This window comes from Saccopteryx bilineata, chromosome 3 (assembly GCF_036850765.1).
Source record: "Saccopteryx bilineata isolate mSacBil1 chromosome 3, mSacBil1_pri_phased_curated, whole genome shotgun sequence".
Taxonomy (NCBI): domain Eukaryota; kingdom Metazoa; phylum Chordata; class Mammalia; order Chiroptera; family Emballonuridae; genus Saccopteryx; species Saccopteryx bilineata.
The window spans coordinates 288,451,183-288,462,921 of record NC_089492.1 but is presented as its reverse complement, the minus strand read 5'-3'; the positions used below and the strand labels follow the sequence as shown (position 1 = coordinate 288,462,921).

The window sequence follows — 11,739 nt, the reverse complement described above, 5'->3', positions numbered from 1 at the left end:
GTTATAATCTGGCCTGTACGATGACAAATATGTGTCACGAATGCGAAGGGAGTGTCAGTGATAAATAACTCAAAGGGACTTCCTATTTGCATTTTAACAGGTTTCTTGGAAAAAGCGTGGTGTCTACGGGACCACTAGGTTAATGTGGGGAGTTGAGCATCAACAAACTGGTTGTCTCCAATATTGTCGCCGCCAGCGAAACGGCCCATACCGGTCACCTGCACCGTCCCTGTTCCGTGGGTAATGCGCCAGCCCCCCAGCGTCACAGAGGCGGCGGGGGCACGGAGCGGACGCTCCGGGATCCGCACTCAGCTCTGCAGACTCAGGCCCCGCAGCGCCGCCTCGGCCCCGCCAGTCCCACCGCCCCAGCGCCCTCGTGAGGCCCCGCCCCACGACGCCCCGCCCATGTGGCCCCGCCCCCCGCCGGGCCCGTCCCGTGGCGTCATCGGCCCCGCGCCGCCGCCCCGCCCAGGTTCCTGGCCTCCGGACCCTACTCCGCCGATCCGCGGACACTTCGCCCGTCGCCACCGCCAAAATGTGAGTGACGCGATGCGCAGCTGGGCGGCCTCGGGCCCCGGTGGCCCGCGACTGGGAGCCCCGCCCGGCCCGGTTCGTGCCAGCCGCCGCTCGGTCACCGGCCGAGGCCTGTGCGGGGCTCCCAAGGCCTAGCGGTGGGCGGCGGCCCCAGAATGAGGGCTGCTGGCGGGCGGGGTGACCCCGCGGTGCCGCCGACCGCGCCGGAGAGCCCCGCGACCGTCGGGCGGACGCGGAAGGGGCCAGGGAGGGGCGGCGCGGGGCTTCCCGGTAAGGAGCGCCCCTGCCCCGCCCCCGCCTCGCCTTCGGCCCCGCCCCGCCCCTGCCTCGCTCCCACCCCACCGCCCCTGCCTCGCCCCCCGTTCTCCCCGCGGGGTCTCTGAGACGGGCGGTTGACTCCCAGCTCTCTGCCTGGAGCTGGGCGGGGCTCCGGAAGTTGCAAGGGAAAGGCTCTCTGCCCTGTCTCGAGGCCCCCACGCCAGAGTGGACTCGGAAGATGGCTATGGGACTTCTCTCGCTTGGTGGTGGCCCTTGCCAAGGGGACGTTTCCCGTGGTAACAGTCAGAGAACGTGGTCAAGAATCACAGGAACCCTCTATTCCCGCCCCAGTCTGCTCTCTGCTCACTGCTCACCTACAGAGGAGAAAGGAATGCGTTCTCTCCCCGGGTTTCTTCTAGGAACTAGGGACGCACTGAGTGTTACTACCACTGAGACCGCTGTGCCAGCCGTGGATCACAGTGGCTGAGATCTCCAGATCCGTGGAATTACACAGCACCTGGTCTAAACACAATCACCAGCTGTGTTGACTTCCTAAACCTCACTTGATTCATCTATAAAATGGAGATAATAGAAGTATTCCCTTTCAAGACTTATGAGGACTCAATGAGAAAATGCACCAGTATGGTTCTTGAATATCTGATATCAGACACTCACATCCGTGACCGCTGGAATGGGATCTGTTCTATCCGCTGTCACTGATACATGGTAGAATATTGCCTATTGAATCAGTGAATCAGTGGCTGATGTATGTAAGACATGAGCTAGGTGCTCTCTTAGATACACAGGAGACCTCTAAGACACAGGAGCTTGTGATCTGTTAGGGAAGGCAAGACCACAAAGATGTAAAATAAAAAAAAAAAATTCAAATCACAGAAATGCCAACAAAGTAATGGAAAAATAAAGATTTCAAATCCAGAGTGGTTAGAGAAGATCTGCCTGAGGAGAAAGAAAGCATTTTTTGAGAATTTTAAAAGATGAGTAACCTTTCAAGAGAGGGTGCATTGCTTCTTAGTTCTGTATGTAAATGACTGCATTGCCGCATACTGGAAAGGGGGCATTCTATAACTGTTCATAGGTGTGAAAATAATTCTTGCCACTCTGAAAAGATTAGAAGAGTACTGAGTACATTTAAGTAGATGTGTGGCTTTAAAAAAAAAGTAAAAAATTAGAAAGTAGAGTTTATGTATCTTAGGGTCAGGTTCTTCAGTGATACAAAGTAGATCCTGTTCAAACTTTACTTGAGACCCTTGTCACTTTTAACATGGCGAATCTTGGAAATTACAGAGGAATTAGAATAAATGCTGCAGGATGGGGTTTTTTCTGCTTTAGTCTTGAAATTCCTAAAACTGAGGGTCCTGGCATAACAGCTGAATGCTTACAAAACTGTATTTTCAATGATAATGTACTAACACTTGTGCCTTCGCATGTTTCAGGTCTACAGGTGCGCCTGCCGGTCCAAGCGCTGCCTCGGGCAGTAATCGAAGACTTCAGCAGACACAGAACCAAGTGGATGAGGTATTGCTTGGAAATGTTGAAAAGAGGAATTTTAAATCAACATGGGAACACTCTGGAAGTAATTGCTTAGAGAAAGTATAAAACTGAATGTAAATTGTGACTCCATCATAAAAGTAACAGTATTTTGTCCCCTACTATTCTGGAAGCCATCTAAACAGAAAGAAATCAGATTCTCCTGGTTTCATGCTTATTTCTTTTTTTTTTTTTTTTTTTTTTTGTATTTTTCTGAAGCTGGAAACGGGGAGAGACAGACAGACTCTCGCATGTGCCCGACTGGGATCCACCCGGCACGCCCACCAGGGGCGATGCTCTGCCCACCAGGGGGCAATGCTCTGCCCCTCCGGGGGCGTAGCTCTGCTGTGACCAGAGCCACTCTAGTGCCTGGGGCAGAGGCCAAGGAGCCATCCCCAGCACCTGGGCTATCTTTGCTCCAATGGAGCCCTGGCTGCGGGAGGGGAAGAGAGAGACAGAGAGGAAGGAAGGGGGTGTGGAGAAGCAAATGGGTGCCTCTCCTATGTGCCCTGGCTGGGAATCGAACCCGGGTCCCCCGCACGCCAGGCCGACGCTCTACCGCTGAGCCAACCAGCCAGGGCTCATGCTTATTTCTTGTAACCAAATCACATACCTAAAACACAAATACCCCTCCCTGAGAGCATTCCTCCAAAAACTACTTTACTATGTATATTTTGCCATAATAAAAAAAAATGGAGCCTGACCAGGCAGTGGCGCAAGGGACAGAGCATTGAACTGGGATGCAGGACTCAGGTTCGAGACCCTGAGGTCACCAGCTTGAGCGCCGGCTCATCTGGTTTGAGCAAAAAGCTCACCAGCTTGGACCCAAGGTCGCTGGCTCCAGCAAGGGGTTGCTTGGTCTGCTGAAGGCCCGCGGTCAAGGCACATATGAGAAAGCAATCAAGGCCCTGGCCGGTTGGCTCAGCAGTAGAGCATCGGCCTGGCGTGCAGGGGACCCGGGTTCAATTCCCAGCCAGGGTGCATGGGAGAGGCGCCCATTTGCTTCTCCACCCCCACCCCCTCCTTCCTCTCTGTCTCCCTCTTCCCCTCCCGCAGCCAGGGCTCCATTGGAGCAGGGATGGCCCGGGCACTGGGGATGGCTCCTTGGCCTCTGCCCTGGGCGCTGGAGTGGCTCTGGTCGCTGCAGAGCGACGCCCCGGGAGGGGGGGGCAGAGCGTCGCCCCTGGTGGGCAGAGCTTCGCCCCTGGTGGGCGTGCTGGGTGGATCCCGGTCGGGCGCATGCGGGAGTCTATCTGACTGTCTCTCCCCGTTTCCAGCTTCGGAAGAATACAAAAAAAAAAAAAAGTACATAGGTTTCAGGTGAACATCTGCATGACATTTGAACTATTGATTGCATTGTGTGCCCATCACCCAAATTCAACTCATTTTCTGTCACCATATATTTGTCCTGCCATTACTCCCCTTCTTCCCACCCCCTGCCCCATCAGCCACCTCAATTTTATCTATATCCATGAGTCTTAGTTTTATATCCCACCTATATGTGAAATCATATAGTTCTTAGCTTTTTCTGATTTACTTATTTCACTTAGTATGTTTTTAAAGTCCATCCGTGTTGTTGCAAATGGCAATATGTCATCATTTCTTACAGCTGAGTAGTCCATTGTGTATATGTACCATATCTTTTTTTATCCAGTCCTCTGTCGAGGGGCTCTTTGGTTGTTTCCATGTCTTGGCCACCATCAATAATCCCGTGATGAACATGGGGGTACATATGTCTTTGCATACAAGAATTAGGTCTATAGATTGTTCAAGCCCAGACCAGTCCTTCTAGCCTTAATTTTCACCAGAATGCTCTTCTAGTAGACTGACTTTCTAGTTACCTAGCCTGAGCAAGCCTGTGTAGAATTCACCTCCCGTTGTTGCCCATTGACGTGCAGAAGGCAGATGCAGGCAAATTGCTCTGGCCCAACAAATCTATATTTGGAATTTTTTTTCTTTTTTTTCTTTTTTTTTTTTACAGAGACAGAGTCAGAAAGAGGGATAGATAGGGACAGGCAGACAGGAACGGAGAGAGATGAGAAGCATCAATCATCAGTTTTTTGTTGCAACACCTTAGTTCATTGATTGCTTTCTCATATGTGCCTTGACCACAGGCCTTCAGCAGACCGAGTAACCCCTTGCTCAAGCCAACTACCTTGGGTCCAAGCTGGTGAGCTTTGCTCAAACCAGATGAGCCTGCACTCAAGCTGGTGACCTTGGGGTCTCGAACCTGGGTCCTCTGCATTCCAGTCTGGTGCTCTATCCACTGTGCCACGCCTGGTCAGGCTATATTTAGAATTCTTGAGTTAGAGGACGCTCATAGCATCTTTGTTCAGCCCTGAATATGCAGACCCACAATGGGAGATGGAAGAATTTAAACTAATATTTCCATGCTCCTAAAAGCCATCACTCTCCCACAAAGATAGCTGGGTCTCTCTGCATTTAGCTGCCTTAAAAGGCAATGTTGCCTGACTTGTGGTGGCACAGTGGATAAAGTGTCAACCTGGAAACACTAAGGTTGCCAGTTCAAAACCCTGGCTTGCCTGGTCAAGGCACATATGGGAGTTGATGCTTCCTGCTCCTCCCCCTTCTCTCTCTCTTTCTCTCTCTCTCCCCCCCCCTCTAAAATGAATAAATAAATAAATAAAAATTATATATAAAAAAAAAAGAAAGCAGTTGATTTTAAAAAAAAAGAAAAGGCAGTGTTAAGTTTATGTTAAATGGGGGGCCAAATATATAGTGATGGAAGATGATTTGACTCTGGGTAGTGGGCACACAATGCATTATACAGACCATGTGTCATAAACATGTACTCTTAAAATCTATATAATCTTATTAACTGATGGCATCCCAATTTAAAAAATTAAAATCAGCTCTGGCCAGCTAGCTCAGCTATAGAGCGTTGGCCCAGCGTGTGGAAGTTCCGGGTTCAATTCCCGGTCAGGGCACACAGGAGAAGCGCCCATCTGCTTCTCTACCCCTCCCCCTCTCCTTCCTCTCTGTCTCTCTCTTCCCCTCCTGCAGCCAAGGCTCCACTGGAGCAAAGTTGGCCCGGGCCCTGAGGATGGCTCCGTGGCTTCTGCCTCAGGCGCTAGAATGGCTCAGGTTGCAACGGAGCAATGCCCCAGATGGGCAGAGCATCGCCCCCTGGTGGGCATGCCAGGTGGATCCGGGTTGGGCATGTGTGTGAGTCTTTCTCTCTGCCTCCCTGCTTCTCACTTCAGAAGAATACTAAAAAAAAAAAAAAAAGAAAAGAAAAATAGAAAATTAAAATCAAACTTGTTAAATTATGTTTAACAATGTATTGTTAAAGCATATTTCATGCTAAGAAACCCACTCTAATTCCATCCTGCAAGAAATTTTTGTTTATTTACAAAATCAAACTGAGTCCTTTTTCTTAACGGAAGGAATTTTAAGAAGTTTTTTTTTAATTGAAGTGAGATTCACATAGCATAATTAACCATTGTAAAGTATACAGTTCAGTGGTAGTTGGTGCAGTCACAATGTTGTGCAACTGTCACCTCTTTCTAGTTTCAAATTTTTTTCATCACCCTAGAACCTGTACACATTTAATAATTACTCCCGTTCACTCTCATTCTCTGGTAACTTCTAATTGACTTTCTATTTCTGTGGTTTTTCTTTTTCTAGATGTCATATGAAAGGAGTCATACACTATGTGACCTTTTGTGTCTTGCTTCTTTCACTTAGTATAATATTTTTTATGTTTATCCAACTTGTAACAAATATTAGTCCCTCCTTCCTTTTCATGGCTAATATCCCATTGCATGTGTATACCTTGTGTATCCATTCATCAGTAGAAGGATTTTTCAGTTGTTTTCACTGCTTGGCTTTACCAGTAATACTGCTATAAACATTTGCATGCAAATTTCTGTGTGTACGTTTCTACATATTTCTCTTGGGTATGTAGCTAGGATCATATGGTAATTCTCTGTTTAACATTTTGAGGAAGAACTAAACTTTTCCACAGTAGCCGCACCATTTTACATTCACACTAGCAACGCCCAGGGTTCATATTTTTCCACATCCTCACCAACACTTATTTTCTTTTGTTATAGTCATCCTGTGAGTATAAAGTAGTATCTCGTGGTTTTGATTTGCATTTCCTTAATGACCAGTCATGTTGAATATCTTTTCACATGCTCGTTGGCTATTTATATATACTTTCTTTTTTTTTAAGATTTTATTTACTGAGAGAGAGAGAAAGGGTGTGTGGGAGAAACAGGAAGCATCAACTTGTAGTAATTGCATGTCGTGTGTGCTTTGACCAGACAAGCCCAGGGTTTCAAACCAGCGACCTTACCACTCCAGGTCAATGCTCCATGCACTGCGCCACCACAGGTCAGGGTGTATATAGTCTTTATAGAAATGTCTATTCAAGCCCATTACCCATTTTTTAATTGGGTAGTTTCTTTTTTGTTGTTGAATGCTAAGAATTCTTTATAATCATTCTTTATTTTAGCTACATATAGAAAAGAATAACTGATAAAATATTCAAACAAAAAATTTAATAGAAACAAATTAACATAAGTATATATATATGGAGTTTTTTAATAATCAAATTCAATTGAGATATTGAAAAATAGTCATATTCTTAGAATTAGTACTGAGTTCATTTAGTGTTACCAAAAATACCTTATGGTAACAGCTACCTAGTTGTGGTCATCCTGGTCCAAAGTAAAAATGCATATGCATTTAACCTGGACAATCTGTTTAAGAAAAGGACCCAAAGATGCTGGAACAGCACTACCAGGGATGTTGACAAGACTGCAGTTCACTGGATTGTGCTCATTTCTTGAATATTCCAAAATGAGCCCATGTGAAAATAAGGGCTATCTGACTAATGATAACAGATAATTCAGACTCTTCAGGGAAACTCCATGTTCCATAGACCCTGGTTAAGTAATTTAGTCCTGCTGATGATGGACAACCATCATCTCAATTAATACCTATCTACTCTACCATTTTTTTTTTTTAAGTGAGAGGAGAGGAAATTCAGAGACAGACTCCCACATGTGCCCCAACCTGGGTCTACCCAACAACCCTGTCAGGGGCTGATGCTCTAGAACAGGTGTCCCCAAACTGCGGTCCCCTGAGGCCATTTATCTGGCCCCCTGCCACACTTCCAGAAAGGGTACCTCTTTCATTGGAGGTCAATGAGAGGAGCACTGTATGTGGCGGCCCTCCAACCATCTGAGGGACAGTGAACTGGCCCCCTATGTAAAAAGTTTGGGGACCCCTGCTCTAGTACCAAGCTGTCTTTAGTGCCTGGGGCAGATGCTCAGACCAGCCGAGCTAGCCTCAGCGCCCTGGGCCAATGCTCAAACCAATCAAGCTACTACTGGCTGCGGGAGGGGAAGAGAAGCAGATGGTCACTCTCATGTGCGCTCTGACGGCAGTCAAACCTGGGACATCTATACGCTGGGCCGATGCTCTATCCACTGAGCCACCGTCTGGGGCCCTGTTTTGTTATCTGTAACTTGATGGGATCATATTCCTTCAGGTGGTGGACATCATGAGAGTCAACGTGGATAAGGTGTTGGAAAGAGATCAGAAGCTCTCCGAGTTAGATGACCGTGCAGATGCACTGCAGGCAGGAGCTTCCCAGTTTGAAACAAGTGCTGCCAAGTTGAAGCGAAAATATTGGTGGAAGAACTGCAAGGTAATTCTCTTCATCTTTACATTGTCACCCTCTGCATTCTCGGGGGATGGACTGAGCCTGCAAATATTGGATGTTCATAAATCTCAGAGGCGAGTTTGGCTTCCCACGCATGAACAGTTGGATTGACTGAGTCTAAAAGACTGACTGCATACCCCGTCTCTCTCCCCACAGCTAGGAAATAACCACATTCTGTGGCTGACCTGAACAGGCATGTAGGGGTGTCCTAAATCAGTCAGACATTGCCCCTCCCCGCCCTCCACGCCAGGGAAGTCCTGAACAGACTGACAGGACACGGTTAGAACTGGTGGTCAGTGGGTGTGTGGCTCTGAATGGTTCCAGTGCTGAAGCCACAGTGTGCTCCACGGGAGAGCAGACCGCAGTCCCACGGAGCACTGGCCAAAGCAGACGTTACACAGTTACCAAAGAAATGTGCTACCAGCAGATCCCAAATATGGCCTGCCCCTTCCTGGTTTAGAAGCAACACTTGACAATACATGGACATGTTTCATAGTCTCTCCTGATGTGGAGACCTTATATACACAAAAACATATGCCTACCTAGGGACCACAGGTCATTTGAACAGCTAATGAAAGCAGGTAAGTAACCTTCAGGTCCTCATTGTGAACAACACTGCATTTAGGTTTTAAAAACTGGATCATTTCAGATTGTAGTGCACCTGAATTTCTCTTTCAGTGATGAGGATGGTATTATATGATACTCTTCAGTAAGCATGTTGAGCTCTTTTTGAAATGTGATACGGACGTATGTTTGGTTGCAGATGTGGGCCATAGGGATTAGCGTTGTGGTCATCATCATCATCATCATCATTGGTGAGTTCTGTTCTAAATTCATGGAAACTTGTATTCATGTTCACAGTTGATTTCAGGTAATCAGAATAAAATATCCTCAGAAATGTTAGTTTATTCGAAAGACTTTTCTTTAGTAAATATTTTAAATTCTTGAGTGTTATATAATTAAAGTCTGAGATTTTTTATGTAAACACTAATGCTTTGAAATTAGAGAAAATTTATTCATTTCCACTGAACTATCAGTTTTCTCTCTGAGTATATTTCCATCAGATATTTCCTTTTGTGAGAGACAAAACAGTCTAGTGGTTAAAAGCACAGACTACCTATGACTTACCCTAGCTCCAGCACCTTCCAACTGTGTAGCTTTGGCGAGTATTTTAATCTCTCCTGACTACAGTTTCCTCGTTTATAAAATGGTGATAATAAGAGTACCTAACTCGTGTTTGTTATGAGGACAAAGCTGGTTAAAATATAAAAAGTGCTTACACTGGTGCCTGGCATATGATAATAATAATAGTTATAAAAATGAATACACACCCCTATTATTACTACTACTCTTACTACTAAGGAGGCTGTGAACAACATGGGAACAAGCCATTGCCGTTTTGGCCCAGCACTGACATAGCTTCGGTCCTTGCTGGCGACAGTCTCCGCTAGCCCTCCACACAGTGTAGATAAGCCACTGGTCGGAAGTAGGCCGGGTGCACTGCTCCCATTCAGATCAGCGTGCAGGGTTCATTCTGGGTTTGCAATGAAAGACTAACCCGTTTTCCCTGCTGTTTGCATCTCTCGGCTGATTAGTGTGGAGTGTTTCCACATGAAGAACCAGTGAACTCCAGCCTGCTGTTCCAGAAACCTCTTCAAGACTTCTGACTTAGAACCTGCTATGTTATCCAGCTTACGTATCTGAGCATAATATCTAAAATGATTATTTTCTGTTAGTTCATATAAAGTTGATTTTTAGGATATGTGCCTTTTTTGAAATATGCACTCTAAACTAGAAGTGTGGTCAGCCCAGCCCACATTTTGCACAGTGCCTTTACCAATTTACATATGGGCTGACAAGAAAGACTTCTTCAGTTCCAGAATGTTATAACCTAGAAATAACATTGTCTGATTACTGCCATTAATTCCGGTTAAAGGAATGTTTTTCCAAGTCAGCCATCCTCGTCATATGACCGTATCTTCAGAGCCACATTTAAAACCTTTGGGTAATCAGATTTCCAGTTTGTGCCTTTCAGAGAGAACACTACTCTCTAACCCAAATCTGTGATGATGACAGGCTGTGCCTTATTTTGCAACTTTTCTGATTCCCTATAAGGGAACCCTCTGCTGTTTATAAGCACCACTGACTTCTGCTGTATTTAAAATAAGGTGCCGGTAAAGAATATTTGCTCTTACATTAGACACAAAGATGTTTACTTTCTTGTTACGGTTTTGTATAATTTGCTAAAAACATTTTAATCAGAAGTAACCTCTTTGAAACATTTTTATAGAACTATGGCTATGACCAAAGTTTCTATTTTGCCAAAAAGTTAAGTTCCAGTAAAATGCCCTTAAGGCTGTTCCTGACATATAAATTCTGAAAAGTGACCAATGGAACCAAGTTGCCCTTCAGAGTTAAAGTGGTCATGTTGTTTGTGAAGCTTCTGCACCCTGACTGGCATTTGTTGCCTTTGGAATAGATGGGCGGTATAACTCTCCTTCCTAGTCAGCACTTTCCTGGGCTAGAGGAGGGCGGAGTCAGACCCTGCCCTGCTCACACTAGAGACATTGCAGAATACCAGCTGCAGCCTCTGCTGGCTGTGTTTCTGAGAACTGTGTGAGCAGCAATTTTGTAGCCTTCAAGCCAGACCACCTGTGAAGCGGTCATTGTTTGGCCCAGGCCTCATAGACTAGCTTTCTGGAGTTTGTTTCTATCTTTATTTATATCCTACTTCTAAATCTGTCTCCTACATTGTGCTTTCAGTTAGCATTGGTGGGGGTGGCTGACCTTTCACAGGAGGATAGCTAGCCAGAGACACTGTCTTCCGGGGCCTAGGCTGTCTGCACTAGATGCTGCTTTGGAATAGCTGTTGTCATCTGACAGACTGTTGCTGAGACTGTCCCCATCAGGCTATGTGGCTTAAGGACAGGAGTGCAGGTATGAATGAATACAGGCACTGAGGGCAAAACAGATTTCCTCCTCTGTGGCCCATTGTACTGAAATAGTCTGAACTTCTCTGTCACATGCTAGTATGTGACTTACAAAGCAACAACAGTAGAGGCGCACCAGGACATGGGGCCCATTTCTTTGGAATCTGTTGTGCTGACAGCCCTGAGATGATGTAATGCTTAGCACGTGCCCAGCTGTGAGAAGGAGGCAGCTGACAGTGTCAGGATGTCACCCCCGTTTCAGCTCAGGGTCTCTGGCCGGTCTGACACTGAAACTTTGGTGCTCTCTCCTTGATGCTCAGTCACATGTAGCCCACTGGCTCCTGTATTAACCCCAGAATACCTCACTTGGTCTGTGCATTTAGCTGGGAACTTGCCTACTGTAATGAACTGAATAAAGTGTTGGTAAACAATTCTGGTAGCTGTGTTGCTTATAGAAGAGCTGCGCCTGGTCCAAGACCTAAAAATGGCATTCCTTGTTGTTCCCCTGCCTCTCCCTTATGTCCTGTCCTTTCTCACCAGTCCCCTCCCTGCACACGCTGACTTCCTGTTACCCAGCACATGCCTGTACACTGCTCAGCAGAAGGAAGCCTCCCTTTGGGAGAAGTGCTTCCCAGTATAGGAGGTGAGCAGGAAACTGGCTTCCTCATGAATACAAAAACCTTCAGTATTTGGCTTTTGAGTTTCTTAAATACATGGTCTTTCAAAAGTGACATGCAGAGCTGGCCTTGTACGTGGTACAATAGATAGCTGTCT

General features: G+C 46.4%; 1 protein-coding gene across 1 annotated transcript; it reads left to right on the top strand.

The window, feature by feature from the left end:
• Positions 1 to 431: 431 nt before the first annotated feature.
• Positions 432 to 11,396, top strand: VAMP3 (vesicle associated membrane protein 3). The gene is made up of 5 exons (XM_066270560.1): positions 432 to 537; positions 2,247 to 2,328; positions 7,862 to 8,020; positions 8,799 to 8,850; positions 9,631 to 11,396. Coding segments are annotated over exons 1-5 (315 nt in total). The 5' UTR covers positions 432 to 535; the 3' UTR covers positions 9,651 to 11,396.
• Positions 11,397 to 11,739: the final 343 nt, after the last annotated feature.

Bases quoted from the DNA above. Each gene is read 5' to 3' on its own strand.
- VAMP3 (XM_066270560.1), top strand. The intron at 2,329-7,861 runs GTATTGCTTGGA...ATATTCCTTCAG, and splicing joins CACAGAACCAAGTGGATGAG to GTGGTGGACATCATGAGAGT. The intron at 8,851-9,630 runs GTGAGTTCTGTT...TCGGCTGATTAG, and splicing joins CATCATCATCATCATCATTG to TGTGGAGTGTTTCCACATGA.